The sequence below is a fragment of the Vulpes lagopus genome, chromosome 12 (assembly GCF_018345385.1).
Source record: "Vulpes lagopus strain Blue_001 chromosome 12, ASM1834538v1, whole genome shotgun sequence".
NCBI classification, from domain to species: domain Eukaryota; kingdom Metazoa; phylum Chordata; class Mammalia; order Carnivora; family Canidae; genus Vulpes; species Vulpes lagopus.
In genome coordinates this window covers 78,511,250-78,529,797 of record NC_054835.1, presented here as the reverse complement: position 1 = coordinate 78,529,797, position 18,548 = coordinate 78,511,250, and the positions used below count along the sequence as shown (strand labels likewise).

The following is an 18,548-nucleotide window of genomic DNA, read 5'->3' as shown; positions in this document are numbered from 1 at the left end:
TTTATGTGAGACAGTCTTTTTCCCCAAATAATGCTTATATAGGCTCCCGTGTTTTTTATTTCTCCTATTCATTGATCTGACCTGAACTATATTATTTGACTAGTTGCTTTTGGATTTAGGTGAACCTAAAGATTATAATTTTTTTCATTAATTGTTCCCATTAATGCAGAATTTGGGGGGGGGGCGGCAGTCCTCTATTCCTTTTTCCTTCTGAAAAACTGGTTTCAAATCTATTCTTTACTTCTGTTACATTACAATTTTCTTACACAGAGTGAGAGCCATGGGTTAAATTGCCACATCTTAGTAGCTGTGAGACTGTGGGACCGCTCACATTGCCTAGCCTCATTTCCTCAGTCTTCTCATCATTAACATGGGGCTAATAATTATACTGATATGGTTGAAATGTCAGCATTAAGTAAGATAAATTAATGTAAAACAACATATAATGAATGCCTCACACATAGCAATTTTTCAGTAATTACTAGCAATTCTGCTTATAATTGCTTTTGTTGTTCTACTCTGAATTCAGTGAAGATATATATTCAGGGTTATTAATATATTGAACTTAACTATAATACCTTTTTTAGGGTAATAACCTTTCAAGGTGTCTTATCAAGGTGACTCTGAGTTTTCTTCATGAAAGCTGAGTAAAAAACCACATCCAAGGTAAAATCTAGGGAGACTTCAGCCACTTTCACCTTCTGAAGCCATAGCAGTTATCCCAAGCAAGAGAAATGCAAACAATAGGACTTCCAAGCTCCTACTGATGTTTTAGCCTGTTCTGGTGCAAAGCAGTAAGTATTAAGGAAAAAGACAAATCTAGTTTTCCTGCAATACTGTGGTCCAATGTAAGTATGCTAAGAGAGTGCTAAGAGAGTATCTACATTCCACAAAAACAACACATGACCAGATATAAGATCTCTTTAAGGCCCAAATCAAACCATCCTCATTGCCTTGTCTGATTAACTCTTTCATCGCTGTAACTGGAGATCCATTTTACAGCTGTTCATTCTTTCAAGGATATATGACAAACATCATTAAACCACGAAAAGATGGCTGCTATTTAAGGTGAAGAAAACGAAGGATTTGGTTTTCTATAGTCTTAGCCACTTAAGGTAAGGAGTTAACTATCTTGGGTAGGAGATGACATCATTACCCACCACAGTGAACAGTGTCCTGAATTTTTTTGACATATCCAGTTTCATTCTTTTTTTTATCCCAATATATAAACTTGGAGTTGTTTGAGAATTTGTTCCAGTTTTTCATTCAGAATATGTTGCAATTGTGTTGACTGACATAAATCATAAGCTATGGATCCTTGGAAAAGTAGAACCAAAACACTTCTTTTTGTGAAAAGATCAGTTTGGAATGCTTATTCTCTTTGGATACTGGATAGGATTTTTGATGACAGAGATGTGCATGTGTGAGTAGGTGTCCAGAGGAGAGTGTTAGATATTTTTAGGAGATGAAACTTCTGTGAGATGGAGTGACAGGCATAAAAACAAAGAGGTGTGAGGCAATTTAGAGGACACTGAATTTCAAATTTTAAGATAAAGCAAAATAGAACTATTATTTAAAATCTTGGTAGTGGAATATTTTCAATCTTAGGCTGTGGAAATCTAATAATTTTGTAATCAATAATAAATAATTGGAGATAGGTGAACAGGACAGTGCGACAGAAATGCAAAGGATATGCAAGAAAAGGGAACTTGAAGATCATTTTCTCCAAATCCCTCATTTTTTGATGAGGATACTGAGACCTACAGAAGTAATGCAACAAGCTCAAAGTCCCATTAAACTGCCCGTATTTCATATTAGCATTATTGTGTATCTGTGGGCATTAGATAACTTAGTTGCTATTCTGTTTAGGTATGTGTAAGTAAGTCAACTATGATTTGGAGGGAGGAGTTCACATTTTCAATGCTCTTCAAATAGAAATACAAGATTCAACTTTGCCCGTCACCGTGAGGTTTTGTTTGCCACACCGAAAGGCTGATTCCACTGCCATTTCTTTAAATTCACCTCTTGCATTTGGAACACATCATAATAAAAGAAGCCGCTTTTAGATTCCTGGTGCCAAAACGTTTCAGAAAGAAAGAAGAAAAAAAAAAAATCAAAGATGAGCTTCCATCTCTTTATAAAACTGCATCACTGCTTCTTTACCCTTTCACCCTTATTGCACATATTTAAGCAGGAAATAAATGCCATCAGCTAGAGATGAGGAGAAATTCATTGCGAAGACAAACAGGGCTGTAGGAGTCAGAGCTGGTGAGCGGACTCCCCTTCACTAGGTGTGAATGCAAACCCGATCTTCAGGGCGGTTATAACCACACACAGAATCAAACGGGATGTGCCTTTCTTCCGAGCTCACACTTCGTCACGTACGTGCTTTAGTCGCAGTATTTGCTGCAAGTGCCCTGCAGGGGTGTCTCTTGGGGAGCATGAACGAGAGCAGTGAGCAAGAGGATGCATGATAGAGGTGGGGCACAGAAAGTCGGGCGTCTCAAGCCTGGGCGTGTGTGTGTCTGGACACTCGAGAGCAAAATACTCTTTTGCAAACCCAGACCCGGGGGCCGCGCCACTGGCTTCCCGGGAGCGCACGGCCCAGCGCTGCGGCTCCCCGGGCCCGCGAAGTTCCAACACGTTCGACCACTGAAAGCGATGGACCGGGTCGGCGCACCCAGGCTCCCGGGCGCGCTGCAGGTCTCGGGAAGCGCCTGAAATCTCCGGTCATACTCACGGTGTCTGCGTTTAGGCTCCTACACTTCACTTCGGAAGGAGACGCTGCCTGTCACCAGGCCCATCGCGGCTCCGGGGTCCTGCAGGCCCGCGCGGGGGGGGGGGGGGGCGGGGGGCGGGCGCGTGTTCAGGGCAGCGGCTCGGCCCGGCTCGGCCTGCGGCTCCGCGCGCTGCCGCCCCCCCGGCGCCCCGGGGTCCTCCGCCCACGTGTCCGCGGAGGGAGACGCGCTTTCGCGGACTCGGCCGGGCCACACTCGCCGCGGCCGCGTGGCTCCGTCTGACGCTCGGCGGACGCTCCCGGCGGGGCCCGAGCCGCAGAGGGCGGGGGAGCGCGGGGCGGGGCGGGGCCGGCGAGCGCGGGGCGGGGCGGGGGGCGGGGCGGGGCGCGGGGCTCGGCCGCGGCAGGCGCGCTCCGTGGCGGCGCACAGCCCTGCTCGCCCTCCGCCGCGCGCGCCGCCTGCTCGGGCCGCGGGCTCCGCAGCCGCCCGCCCCGCCGGCACCTCCCCGCCCGCCCCCCGCGCCCGCTCCCCGCCCTGCCTCTCCGCAACTCCCCCGCGAGCCTCGGCCGCGCCGCCCCGTCCCCCTGTGCCCACCGAGGAGCGCCTCCCGGCTGGAGATGACTTGTCCCCGCCGGCTCGGGCGCCTCACCCCCGAGGACTGAGAGGCCGCCCCCGCCCCCGCCCCCGCCCCCGCCCCCGGCCCCGGCCCCGTCCCCGCCCCGCCCCGCCGCGCCCGGGAGCGCATCCTCAGGGCCCGCCCGGGACAGTCCGGGAGGCAGACGAGCGCGACGCGGACCTTCTCGACGGCCCCGGCCCCGGTCCGCAGCCGCACGACCGGCCCCAGCGACTATTTCGTCTGAGCCCCGAGGAGGACGCGCAGGGGAGCCGGAAGCAAACTTCGGCCCCGCGGAGGACCCGGCGGGGAGCGCGCAGCACCGCGAGCCTCCGCCACGCCGCGTGTGTCCCCGTGACTCCGCCGCACCTCGGGGCCGGGGCCGCGGGCCGAGCGGCCGGGGCAGGATGCGCGGCTCGGGGCCCCCGGGTGCGGGACGCCGGAGGCCCCCGGCCGGCTGCCCCCCCGCGCCGCGCAGGGCGCCCCTCTGCACCTGCCTGCTGCTGTGCGCCGCGCTCCGGACCCTCCTGGCCAGCCCCAGCAGCCAAGGTACGGGGCGCGGGCGGGGGCGGGCGGGGGGCGGGCGGGGCGCGGGCGGGGCGCGGGCGGGGCGGGCGGGGCGCGGCGGGCCGAGCGGACCCGGCGCGGCCCGGGAAGTTGCCGGCGGGGGCAGAGCGGGCTCCGACCCGGCGCCCCGAGGTGCGGCGCGGCCGCCTGTCACCTGGAGCGCGCGGGGACGTGACATCTCGGGCTCGCGGGACCGGGGCTGCTGGAGGCGCAGCGCCCGCGGCCTCGGGGGGGAGCGCGGGCTCCGCGGAGCGTCAGGGAGGCCGCGGACGGGCCGCGCCGGGGGTGGGGTGGGGTGGGGCGGCCGCGGCTGCTCTCTCGTGGGGGGGAAGCGCCTTCTGCAAGCTGCTGCTCGGGGCGGGGATGGCGAGGTCGGAAGGCGCCCACGCCGCGGGATGCCCTTCGCCTCGGGGGCTCACGGTCACGCGGAGGGGAGCGGAAGAAGGCGGGAAGGTGGGATGCGGCGGGGGCGGGCGGGGAGTCGCTGCCCAGACCCGCGGGCTGTCTCGGCGGTGTCCGCGGGAGGGAGCAGCCCCCCCCCCCCGTCCTGGAGTCCCCGGGCGTCCTCCCACCCGCAATCCTGCGCTCCGGCCCGGGGGGGGGTCTCCGCCGTGGACCAGCACCTGCGCGGCGCCCGCTGCTCCCGCGCCGAGCTCCGCGCCTGGGCCCGGTGGGCTCCGGCCCCCCCCCCCCCCCCGGAGCGCGCTGGGTCCCTGCTCGCGAGCTCCCGCCTCTAGGATGGCGCTGGGGGCTGTGGCATCTGACACCCGGAGCGGGGCTGCAAGAGGCGGTGGACCCCCCCCCCCCCGGCCGGGATGCTGGGGTTTGGCTCTGAGGCTCCGCACGCCGCGAGGAGGCACAGGACGTGCACGCAGCAGCCCTTGCACTCCCGGGGCAGGGGACGCTGGACTGGAGAGATGAAGCCGCAGCCTTGGGGCGTGTGTGTCCCCGTGACTCGCACGGGTGCTGGGGCTGTAGCAGGACGCTGCCAGCCCCGGGAGCCGCGTGGCAGCGGGGCCGCCTCCCCCCCCCCCCATGAACTTCCCCCTTTAATCCTTGCGCGTGTGGCTGCGCATCGACCCGAGGACGCTGAGCGGCTCGCTCGGCCCGTGCACCCACCCACCTGCCTACCCGGGCACCCAGCCCTGGCATCGCCATCTCCCAGGCTGAACGCAGGCAATTTGCATTTTCCTCCCTTCCCCAGAAAGTTGAAAAAGTGCTTTAAGTCGTGGTCCTCTGATCACCCCGCATGCTAGATTCGTTATGTGAGAAGTCCGGAGGATTAGGACCCGGTTTGGAGTCCTCCTATGGACTGTCCTCGTCCACCGGAAGGGGCATCCTGGTTTGGATTGAAAGAGTAATAGTGGTGGTGTCCTTCATCCTTTCCCAGGGTGAATTTCCCATTATATGTCAGTGTTTTTTGTTTTTTTGTTTTTTTGTTTTTTTTTCCAAGATAGGATGAGGGAAGGGGTTTATGTAGAGATGAAAGGGAGTAGAAGCTCTGGGTTAGGGAAGGGGGGAAAAAATGAAGTCTCAGGGAGGGTGACTCCGAGGGGGCACAGGGGCCGAGACTGCGTCCAGAGCAAGAGGCAGAGGGAATTGAAGGGAAGCCGGGAAATAGCACCGGGCTCTCAAGGTGATGTAAGCAGCGCTCAAATCTTCTGGAAGGTGGACTGGCTGATATCACAGACCTAACAACCACAGGTTGCATTGTCCTTATGCCAGCTGGCAGAACGCAGCACAGCTTGGGCTGTAGCGAGGTGGGGCTAGCAGGGGTCTATCACTATTTCACATAGTAGGAAATAAAATCCTAATAATATCTACGACTTGGTCTCATTCATTCCATCTCTACCCAACAGTTTTCCATCTTCCCATTAGCATCCTCTCAGAGCATTGCTTCTGTTCTATAAAATTTATGCTCTCCCCTTCTTTTTGTCTCTCCGCGTAAGTATTATTATGAATCGAACAATAATACATTAAGATATTGATAGCAGTTTATTTATTTAAAGATTCCAACTCGAGTTGTTGCTTTTGATTATTTCTGGGAGGTCTTTGGAAGATCAGTGGCAGAAAGATTTGATGTATGCACTGCATCCATTCATAACTTGTTCTCATATACTTTGTCTTCTGCAACCTATGGGTACTTAGTGATTTCTCAGACTAGTGTGTGTGTGTGTGTGTGTGTGTGTGTGTGTGTGTATGTTATATATGTGAATAATATGAATGTTCCCTTTATGTGAGAAAAAATTCAAGGCAGATAGAAATAAAGATGAGTTTACATTCATAATTAGGATCCTAGCCATTTTTAAAATTTTACTTTGGTAGACACAAATAAACAGAACTGAACAGGAAAAGCCAAATATATATCTAGAATGTTAAATTGAGTTGGAATAAATGTTAGGATATGTTGGATAAAAGACGGTAAGAGGAAAATGTACTCTTTAGACTGAATTCTAAGATAAGATGAATATATCTTTAGTTGTCTTTTTACATATATTTGGCATTAATCGCATGTGGAAGAAACCTTTGAAGTACAGTGTAATGCAAAACGCTTTTATTATAAAACACTTCAGAGGCATATTTAGCAAGAAACTTATCTCTAAGATTGATCAAGCAGGACAAACATTAGCAAGTATATCAACAAGTGAAAATGTTAATGGATTTAATAAGTAGAGAAAGCATGTCCACTGTTATGAATATTGGAGGTGGCCCTGAACTTATTCAGTAACTGCCACTTTTTGCTGTCTGGAGATATATTTGTAAACAAGCATTATTTGACAAGTGCTTTTCGCAGCAGGGATTCTTGGCCAATTACTGCTGAACAGCTCTGCATTGAAAATGATTCACCCGCAGTGAATCAAGCTTAATTCATTGAAGCTACAGTCAGTAATGTCCCAGTAAAGTGCTTCTGACAGTTGTCAGCAGTTTGTATTTGAAAAGTCCAGTTTCTTGTCTCTGAATGTTTTGTATGCTTCAGAAAGTGGGGTGGACGGGCTCTTGGGAGAAACACACACACACACACACACACACACACACACACAGCGTAAAGAATTTTAGGCTAAACTGTTAAACAATCATAAAATTGTAGATGTTTTCAATGGGAAGAAAGGAAAAAAAGAGTTGGTGTTAGAGTTTTTCTTGGTTTATAATAGGACCAGGCCCATAAAACAGATTAGAGGACATAATAGATTTGTAAAACTAAATGGCTTTGTTTTGTGGCCTTGTCATCCTGCTATAATTCATCTCCTTTTAGATAAAACGGCGGGACCCCACAGAAAAGGGACAGTAAAATCATTCCCTCGCCAGGACACTACTGAACAAAACAAGAGAGCAATTATCCTTTTTTGAATCTTAGGTGATTGGGAGGAGAAGAAGCCATAAAGAGTTTGGTTTTTTGCTTCATAAACCATGAAAGGGGGGCAGAGGGTTGACTCTTTAATTTTAAGCTTTTTTTTTTTTTTTTTTGAGGTAGACAAAGATCTTAGGTGTTAGGGTGACAGGTAAGAGGATTTCATTTTCTCATATAAGACAGAGAAAAGGGTGGACAATACCTGTATTTACAATGGAATTTTCTTTTTTTTTATTGAAAATATTCTTTTTGTAATATGACCACTTATAAATATTATTAACTCTTTATTTCAATCTACATAGGATATAAAAGAGCCCAATTTTTTTATTTAGAAATGCAGTACTGTACTTTCCATTATTTATACAATTAATACTCATCTCTACAAAATGTGACGATTTAGAATATTTCTACATAAGATGTTAAAATTAGGTGATACAGCTATTTATAGACAAACATCCCCAAACTATTTACTTAAATATCAGACTTTATTCAGTGTTGCTACTGTTGCGAAAATGACTATGCTTTAGTTATTTTCACTACATTTTTGCTAATTGACTTGACCACTTGAATCTCCTTTGTTTGGAGTGCTTTCTTATGTATTTGCTTGAATGAGTAATTAATTTCTCTTTCATTTGGAAGAAAGCTTTCTACTTTTGACTATAAAAATAGACTATGATACGCATTATTATGTTGTATTAACTAACTATAGCTACTTTTACTTATATGAGTAAAGCTTAATGTTCTTTTTTAAAAAATTGTGCTGCTAATATCCTAAAGATATAACTGCTGTAGAAAGTATTGGCGACTATATTTCATTTTTTTGCATTTAAATTACCATATATATTTCATTTTACTAATGAGTAGTTTGAATTTAAATTAGCAGAGGTAACCTGATTATTGAAACACGATTGATGCCATTTTTGACCATCTTAGAGTAGTTTTACAATTGTTTTCATAAGGCATCAAAATTAACTGAAGTTTGAATATGCAGCCTTGCTTATTATAAACCATTAAAAATTGATTGCAGTATTTGTCCATTTTTCCTTTCTGGGAAGAATAAATTTTTACTATAAAAGCAATATGGAAGCTAAAAATGTAAATTATCAACTTAGACACTCAGAATGATTCTTGCAGTTCTAGTATCTCTGGTGAGTATGTATTTATCTGTAGAGCAGAATAGGTCCTACTGGTAGCTCTACTGGGTAAATACATGCATGTATTGTTATTTTGGCAAAATTTATATAATCAGTTGGTTAGGTAGTGATTTCTTCAAGGGAATTATCCTAGTCTACTTTATACATAAGCACACCTAATGGTATTTTAAATTCACATTAAAAATTTTATGCTATGTTTTATTCCAGACCAGGTGGTACACTTAATGTTTCTATGAGTGTCTACAAAGGTAGCTAAAAAATAAAAATGAGTTCTAAAGGCTTTGTAAATACAGATTCAAATGTTTCATATTTTTAAGAAGCTTATATATATATATATATATATATCTTTAAAGTAATAAACACAATGTTTTTCATTCAGTAAAGAGGTATTTGGTATAAGAAATAGATAAGAAAATCTCAGATCTATTCATAATAATTTTTAAAGCACTATATAGCAGTGAGAAAACTGGAAGATTTGCCAGTTATTCATGTGAAAGTCTTTTATTGGTTCCATTAAAAGTCTTTAAATTTAAAACTAAATGATTCATTGTTAAGTATTTGGTTTGAACTTCCAAAACAATTAGTATAAGTATTTAGAACAGTCTCCCTTTGTCATATATTTACTTTTCTCTTTTTAGTTTCTGACTTTCCAGACATTTCTTTATACAGAGTTATTGAAATAGATTTGAAAGTGTTTGAACAAATGTTTAAAATTTTAAATTAAAATTTTAGAGAACAGTTCATTTTTGATAATACATTTATTAACATATGCAAGTATCATAATGAAGAGCTTTCCACAAAAGCAGTAGAATCAGTAATGCCATAAATTGTGCTATGAAATTATTGTTCATAAATCAAGGTACAAATACATAGTGGCACAGGTATTCTTGAGTATTGAAAGCTGATTGGAATTTTCATCTTCTGATGCTATAAATTTCCACAGATATAGGATTTATTCATTCCGTTTATTCTGATCACATAAAATCAAGAGGTGGCTCTAATTTAAAATCTATATTACAATAATAATAGAAAACAAATGATTTAAAATGTAATTCTAATCAGTGCATTTCATGAGAAATAAAGATTTTTAAATTCCCTTTTAGCTTCTTTCATTATCATCTATAAAATTCTTACTTAATATAATCTGTTAGTGAAAGCAATAAATAAATCTTTAAAAAGGAAAGGCACTGTAAGGTACATAAGGATTTGTATGGTGTCTGGTGAAATGTGTGGTAATTTATGGTCTTTTTATTTTTTTTTCGTTTTGTAAAAGCTTAAATCTTTCAACTATCTCTAATGAGAATCTCAGGTTTTACAAAGTCATAAAATAAAACTAATGTAGTAGGTGTACCACTTGGGGTTTTTGAAAACTCTCTGGTTTAGCATGATGACATTTATTAGCTGTCTTAGTGTGAATATAATTTTTTAAATGATATATTTTTTTTTTTTACCTTTAGTGATTTAAAGAAACTCTAAGAAGCTATTTCTACTATTTAGAAATTGCTGGAAATTTCTTTTTGAAAATGTGTGTCAATTTTGCCTTTAGAACACCATTTATAATATACTGCAGTTAAGGAAAACCTAGTAGGTTCTGTTTGTAATCAAGGTTTATTCCAGCTCTTCTTTTCCTATAAGAACTACAGTCTTTAGTCTCTGATCAGCTTATGCATTACTTTATTAGTATCATTTACATTGTTTCATAAACTATTGGAGAAGATACAAAATTTTGTTGGTCAAAAGTCAACCCTAGGACATGCATTCTTTCCTCATGTGTTCATGGCTTTAATTGTCGTACGTTTGTTAAGCAGAGTGTAGTAGTTTGACCAGGTGATGGTGCAGGTGCACATGGACACATTTGGGGGTGTAGAAAAAGATCACAGTGAGGCCGAAACAAAGAGTAAGGAGGAGTGTCAAGGTGGTATCACTGTGATCTTGATATTAATAAAAGTGCTTAGGTTTTATTTTGTATATTATTTTTTAAAATACCATTACCCTTCTCCCCCACACATATATTCTAATTTTATATTTTTCACTTTTACTCTGAGGATATAAATCATAACCTAATAAAAAAAAAACCTCTTTAGTTAATTTTGACATTGGTTTAGTTTTTTTTTCTTCTTCTTCTGTTTCTCTGTAAACTCTACTGTTTTGTTGAGTCATGCCAAATACTTGTGGTGTTAGACACCCCGCAGATTAAATAATTGGGATTAAAGTGTCTGTGATGATTCTAATTCTGTTTTAGTTACTGGACTATTGCCCAGGCCATCTTCTCCATCCATCACACATGTCTTCGGTTCCAACTAAACTGGGCCCATAACTCTGTTAAGTAAATGATTCTGGTTAAAACAAAACAAAACAAAAAAAAAATCAAAGAGCCAAAACCTGAGGGTTGAAATATTTTGCATATGCTTTGTGAGAAAATGTTCCTACTTGGAAACATGTTTCGGGCTAAGTATTGGAAGATTTAGAGAAAATACAGTCTGTTCTTTTACTGAGAAATGGGTTGTGTCTTTTTTTTTTCTCTTATAATAATGTCACACTCTTATTTTTATCTGCCACATCTCTGTTCCCCTATCCCCCTCCTTCCTTCAACCCCTCCTTTCTTCCTTCACTTCCTTTCTCTCTCTCTCCAATCCTCCTTCCTCTCACCTTTCCTATCAGACACTCCATTCATACAAAGTCAAAGCAAGATAAGAGGATACTAGCTCATGCCTGTTAATGTTCCAACACCCCCAAGGAAGTCATGATGTCAAACTGGGTGACAAGCAAGTGTCTTCTGTTAAATAAATCATGGGACTCAGTCTCTAGAGGGAAAGAGCATATCGTGTCAAACTAAGTCATACGTTGTTTATTTAATTCATACATCAGAAATACAAGAATTTAAGCTGTCTCTGTGAGTTTTGTGTTTCTTATAAGATAGCTCACTTATTTTCTTTGCACTGGCTGTAACTTCCTATTCCAAGATGCTTGTTAATGTCTTTTCTGTGGAAAGACAAACTCAGCAGGTAGATCCGGCTGGCACTGGTTTAGCCCAGCAGTCCTCAGCGGGAGCTTTCTCTGTGAGCCAAATTCTGGCTTTCACCCAGAGACCTCCCTTGCCTTGTGTGCTCTCTGAACAGGTGAGGCTGGCCACCTGGTCTTGTGGAAGATAGCAGTGGACTCTTTTCTCCCTCAAGAGTTTTACTCTGGGCAGTGTAATGACTCTCCTACAAAAGTATACAACAAGCCCTGTGAGAAAAGCAGAAAATACTTGGAAACTGCTGTGTCTGAAGGATTTGAACCATGTCCAGTTTCAAACTATCATATACGATTTCTCTGGAACGAGGTGCAAGGCAATAATAACAGTAATAACAATAGAACTAATTAATCTCACAGAATTGGAGTCACTTTTTTTGATTTAAGCTTATGAAACAAAAATCGAAAAATGATTAAATGTTATACAATTACAGAAAAATAAGCAAATACAGAAACTTTGACTTTGAAATTAAAAAAAAAAGCTAGTCTTGTTTTTGTTTTTTTTTGTTTGTTTTTGTTTTGTTTTTGGCTGATATCCATTGCTTCCCAACCCTAATTTCTAAGTTCTGAGGACCCTCATTTAGTTTTTTTTTTTTTCATTTATTTGTAATTTGGTCCTGCCTACTTTACATGATTGTTGTAGAGAACAAACAAGATGAAACAACTTTCTAGTTGGTAGAACACTTTGCAAATGAAAGTTTTGGGAGTGTGTCTGATTAAAACACTGCATAGTGCATGCATGTTAACACCATACTTCCTGGGTAAGGATCAGGATACCTGAGGGCATTGTTGCAACAGTTTTGTTTTTAAACTTGTGAGAGGAAACTTTGTTAAGAAAAGGAATATAAAAATATCTTACTTCTGCAAATCTAACAAATTATGGATTTTTTTTAAGTTTTTTTGGTTTTTTTATGATAGTCACAGAGAGAGAAAGAGAGAGAGGCAGAGACATAGGCAGAGGGAGAAGCAGGGTCCATGCACCAGGAGCCCAATGTGGGATTCGATCCCGGGTCTCCAGGATCGCGCCCTGGGCCAAAGGCAGGCGCCAAACCGCTGCACCACCCAGGGATGCCACAAATTATGGATTTAATGAACACTTCATCAATGCCTTAATACCATGTCCTTGAAGGCCCTGTAGCTTGATTTTAATTAACTTTATAATAATTGTACTTCTTACTGGATAGTGTAGAATGGGGAGATATAAAGCCCATGAAATGAGCTCTATCATAGATTAGTGGTATGGTGCTGAACCATCTACCTCAGATTCCACATAGTTGAAATGTTAACAGACACTCATGGGTTTGTTGCAAAAATAAAGTAAGAATATATATATGTTGCTTAATAAAATTCCTAGAGCAAAGCAGGTAGACAACAGATGTAAGTTCCCATATTTCCCCCACTACTAAATATAGGCTTTTTGAGGGAAGATTTCACAATCACAGGTCATCATATCCCTTGCACTGGATGATTAAAGGGAAACTGGGACAGGAAAACAATCTAAAAAAAGAATTGCATGTGCAAATTTTCCATACAGCTATCTAAAATAAAATTCAATGACACGTCGTCTGAATTTTCTGCTGGTTTCCTCATTATTTGCTTTTAAATACTGGAGTTTGATTAGGAAAGAGAGGAAAAAACATCAATATAAGGATCATGGGTTGTAAATGTTGCATTTTATCTCATTATTCCCCAGGTAGAAGTCATATGTTGCTTATTAGCCACAAAACATGTTAAGAGATAATCTTAGATCTTTTAGAAATGTAGTCCAAGCACAAGACAGACAGATAGGTGAGTAAATAGATAGTCATTGAAAGGACCCAATAGATAGTTGGTAGAATTAAATTCTTAGAAGTTTCCTTTTTTTATATATTTTTATTTATTTTTATTTTTTAATTAATTAATTTATTTATGATAATCACAGAGAGAGAGAGAGAGAGAGAGAGAGGCAGAGACACAGGCACAGGGAGAAGCAGGCTCCATGCACCGGAAGCCCAATGTGGGATTCGATCCCGGGTCTCCAGGATCGTGCCCTGGGCCAAAGGCAGGCGCTAAACCGCTGCGCCACCCAGGGATCCCCTCTTAGAAGTTTCCTAAAAAAATGACCGACATTATAATTTGACACCAATCTTTTAGTCTGAAATATAAAATTTTCTGGTCTGTTCAATTCAGAACTTAAATAGTATGAGGAAGTATAACATTTTTATATTTTTAGAAAGGTTTTAATATAATTCTGTGAAGGCTTATCTTTTTTATATAGGTGAACATAAACAGGTGTAAGGAAGTTTAGAATGTACTGTTTTTAGAACTGCTTTTGAAATGTATGACTGTATTTGCATACTAATGAGAGCATATACCTGTATATCATAATCATAGCTAACGTTGATTATTGACATAGTGTTTCAGACATTTGTACTAAGTAGTTTATATATATATATTTAGATAGATAGATTTCTTTTCATCAAAACAAGCTCATAATAATTTTATTATTATGTATAATTACTTATATATACTACTGCTACTACAAACTCTTAGTATATAATAATATATACTAATATCATAATATTAGTATATGTACTAATATATATAATATAACTATATAATAGTATTTTGGTTTTACACATGAGGAAAATGAGCAGGGAATGATTAAATAACTTACAGTTACAAATCTGAAAGTGGTAGAAATCTGCGTTCAAACGCAGGTAGTCTGACTGTAACACTTCTAGACCAGGAGAGACTATTGACTAAAATCCTCCAGACATCTAAAGTTATTTTTGACCTCCTCATCTGAGTAATGGCTTATTCCGCCAACAGCAGGAAGTATAGTGAAAATACATACAAAACTTCATGTACAGTTCAAAGGATGTTTTCTGCCCAGTTCACTTGCAGCCCTGACCACTTTCTGTGTAGAGTGTCCTAACATCCCAATCCAGAAGGGCTGAAGACAACTCCTGGAGGCTGTGTGGCCTGTGAGGCTGTCTCAGCTTACACTGAGATGCAGACAGGCAAAGCCAGTAGTTTGCAGAACTAAGCCAGTGGCTGTGTTCAGTTAAGAGACTTTGGACCTAGGTCAGCTTGAGTTAAGATGACAAAGAGCTTTACTGGCTTTGGAGTTGTTTCTTCTACTGCACCCCAACAGGAAATCTGATTTGCGTTTCTGCTCAGTGCTGTATACCTCCCTCAACCTGTCCAACAAGGGAACCTAACTGAGGCACATGGGAGACTGTGTAGCCCATCCAACAGCCCTACATACAGTGGCACTTGAGCAGGGTGCACAGCCGGTGTCTTTTCCCATTTATGAAGCAAAACTGTTGGCCTTATTTGACCAAGTAATTGAAGACACTGTCATACCTGATTCAGGTATGCAAACGATGAGCTATATACATCCCTGGGTCCTGTCCTGCCAAGTTAGGGAAGCAAATTAATAACCTCATTTGCTACTAAATATAGTACTCAGTCCTGACTGTCTAGTAAGTCTTACCAGAGATCCGGGCAGCTGTGGACTCCATCCAACAGCCACACTATGTATACAACAAAGCCAGCAGTCCTATCCAGCTGTTATCAGCCAACAGTACAACCCCTGTCCCCATCCTCAGAGCTCAAACAGCTACGTGTCCCAAAATAGACCATAATAGCAGGCATTACCTGTGCAAGGACATTACCAAGAGCCACACTCAAAAATCCCAACTTAGCTGACTGATGAAGAACTGCATTTGTCAGAGCAAACCTGTGAAGTCTGGAAGAGGAGCCCCATTACTCAAATGTGCAGATACAGTGTAAGGAGTCTGGGATCACAAAAAAATCAGATAAATATGAAGTCACCAAATACATCTAATAAAGCTTTAGTAGTTGACTCTAAAGAAATGGAGATCTAAGAAAGGCCAGATAAGTAAATCAGAATAATCCTCTTAGGGAAGTTTAGTGAACTACAAGGAAATATGCACAATTAAATGAAATTAGGAAAACAATTCGGGAACAAGAAGTTTGACAAGGAAAAGTTGTCAATAGAAATGAAAAATACAATAACTGTACTGCAGAATCCAGTAGAAATTATCAAAAGTAGACTCAAGACTCAACCATACAAAAGAAGAAATAACTAACCTAGAGAATAGGATATTGGAAATCAGAGGAGGAAAAAAGAAAGAAGAAAACCTACAATGAAAAGAAATAATATTTACATTCACGTTATGGGAATTCCAGAAGAAGAAGACAAAAAGGGACAGAATATATATTTAAATAATAATGGATGAAAACTCTTTGAACTTGCAAAGAGAAATAGACATCCAGGTCCATGAGGCCCAAAAGACTCCAAATAGGTTGAACTGAAATAGGCTATGCTGAAACACATTATAATTAAGTTTTCAGATTAGGAAATAATTTTAAAAGCAGCAGGAGAAGAGGGAGATGTTTCATACTAGGGAACCCCCATAAGACCTTCACCAGTCTCCTCAGCAGAAACCTTTCAGGTCAGGAGAGATGACATATTCAAAATATAGAAAAAAAATACCCGTCAATCAAGAATTCTATACCTGATGAACCTGTCCTTCAGAAACAAAGGAGGGATAAAGACTTTCTCAAACGAACAAAAGCTGAGGGAGTTTATTACCACCAGACTTGCCTTACAAAAAAAGCTCAAGGGAGTTATGTGAGTGGAAGTAAAAGGGTGCTAATTAATAGTGTAAAAACACAAAAGGTTGTGTAAATTTCACTATTAATGGTAAATATATAGTCATAGTTAGATTCTGCAATATGGTAATAATGGTGCATAATTCACTTACAAGTTTAGTTTATTTTTCTAAGTAATAAAAATAACCATAACTACAGTAATCTGTTTCTAGTTACACAATTAGTTTTTTTAAAGATTTTATTTCTTCATGAGAGACACAGAGAGATAGGCAGAGACATAGGCAGGGAGAAAGAAGCAGGCTCCATGCAGAGAGTCTGATGTAGGACTCAATCCCTGGTCTCTGGGATCACAACCTGAGCTGAAGGCAGCCACTTTACTGCTGAGCCACCCAGGCGTTCCCCCTAGTTGCACAGTTAAAAAACATGTAAGTTGTAATAGCAATAATCTAAAATGTGAGGGAGAGGAAAAGTATAAAGTTTAGGAATTATATTGATGTTGAGTTGTTATCAGTTTAAAATATGTTGTTAAACCTTAAAATAGTTTATTTAAACCTCATGTAACCTCAAGGGTTACCATGTGGTAATTACCCAAAAGAACATGATAATGAAGTCAAAGCATGCTGATACCAAAAGGCATCAAAATACACACAAAAAAGAATGAGAAACAAGGAAAAATGGAGCAAAAAAACATTCAGAAATTAACAAAATGACAGTAGTAAGCCCTTACTTATTACTATAGGCATACCTCAGAGATCCTGCTGGTTTGGCTCCAGGCCACCACAATAAAGCAAATATCACAATAGAGCAAGACAAATGAGTTTCCTAGTATATATAAAAGTTATGTTCACACTATACTGTAGTTCATTAAGTGTGCAATAGCATTATATATAAAAGCTAATGTACATACTTTTATTAAAAAATACATTATTGCTAGCCATCATCTGATCTTTCAGAGAGTTATAATCTTTTTGCTGGTGGAGGATCTTGCCAAATGTTGATGGCTGATGACTGATTGGAGAGGTGGCTGCTGAAGAATGGGAAGGCTATGGCAGTTTCTTAAAATAAGACAAACAATGAAGTTTTCCACATCAATGAACTCTACTTTTCACAAATTACTTCTCTTGCATGTGATGCTGTTTGATAGCATTTTATCCACAGTTGAACTTCTTTCAAAATCAGAACCAATTCTCTCAAATCCTGCTGCTACTTTATCAAGTAATTTTATGTAATATTCTAAACCCTTTGTTTATTTCGACAGTTTTCACAACATCTTCACCAGGAGTAGATTGCATCCCAAGAAACCACTTTCTTTGGTCAACCATAGGAATATCTCCTCATTCCTTCGAGTTTTATTATGAGATGGCACCAATTCAGTCACATTTTCAGGCTCTACTTCTAATTCAGTTCTCTTGCTATTTCTACTATATCTGCCATGACTTCCATGACTGAAGTCTTAACTCCTCAAAGTTGTCCATGAAGGTCTGCAGTCAACTTTCTCCAAACTCCTGTGAATATTTATATATTGATTTATTTCCATGAATCATGAATGTTCTTAATGCATCTAGAGTAATGAATCCTTTCTGGTAAACTTTCAATTTCCTTTGCCCAAATTCATCAGAGGAATCACTATAGCCTCTGCAGCATTGTGAAATATATTCCTTAAATAATAAGACTTGAAAGTCAAAATTACTCCCTGATCCATGGGCTGCAGAATGGATGTTGTAGTATTATTTGGCATGAAAATAGCATTGATTTCATTGTACATCTTCATCAGGTTCTTGAGTAATCTCATGCATTCTCAATGAGGAGTAATATTTTGAATTTTTTTTTCTGTGTAGTAGATTTCAAGAGTGAGCTTAAAAGATTCAGTAAGACATCTTATAAACAGATGTGCCTTTGTTATCCATGCTTTGTTGTTCCATTTCTAGAACACAGGCAGAGGAGATCTTAAGGGCCCTAGGATTTAGGGAATGGTAAATGACCATTGGTTCCAACATAAGTCACCAGCTGTTTTAGTCTGTAACAAGGGAATCACCCTGTCCTTCGAAGCTTTCAAGCCAGGCATTGATTTTACCTTTCTAACTATGAAGGTCCCAGATGACATCTTCAATATAAGACTGTTTGTCTACATTGAAAATTTGTTGTTTGATAGAGACACTTCTACAGATGAACTTATTAGCTGATCTTCTGGATAACTCACCGCTGCTTCTACATCATCACTCTGATGAAGATGACAAGAAAGCAGCAAAGGTGCAAAAGCTGTCTAAGAATGAAGTGCTCATGGTGAACATAGGATCCCTGTCAACAGGAGGAAGAGTTAGCGCAGTCAAGGCCAATTTGGGCAAAATCGTTTTGACTAATCCTGCGTGCACAGAAGTAGGAGAAAAAATTGCCCTTAGCCAAAGAGTTGAGAAACACTGGTGTTTAATTGGTTGGGGTCAAATAAGAAGAGGAGTGACAATCAAGCCAACAGTAGATTTGTGATTTGC

The 18,548-nt window shown here is 41.7% G+C and overlaps 1 protein-coding gene and 1 long non-coding RNA gene across 8 annotated transcripts in view; one reads left to right on the top strand and one right to left on the bottom strand.

The window, feature by feature from the left end:
* Nucleotides 1–3,003, bottom strand: part of LOC121472588 — an 84,093-nt gene extending 81,090 nt beyond the window's left edge. Inside the window, exon 1 of the long non-coding RNA XR_005982949.1 lies at nt 2,741–3,003. This is a non-coding gene — a long non-coding RNA (uncharacterized LOC121472588). The remainder of the gene's footprint in view (nt 1–2,740) is intronic.
* Nucleotides 3,004–3,289: 286 nt separating this feature from the next.
* EPHA5 (EPH receptor A5) overlaps nt 3,290–18,548 on the top strand; it is a 345,616-nt gene continuing 330,357 nt past the window's right edge. For all 7 annotated transcript variants that reach the window (XM_041726499.1, XM_041726497.1, XM_041726495.1 and 4 more), the window contains exon 1: nt 3,290–3,900. In XM_041726499.1, coding sequence (XP_041582433.1) covers nt 3,759–3,900 — 142 coding nt within the window. In that variant the 5' untranslated portion in view covers nt 3,290–3,758. The remainder of the gene's footprint in view (nt 3,901–18,548) is intronic.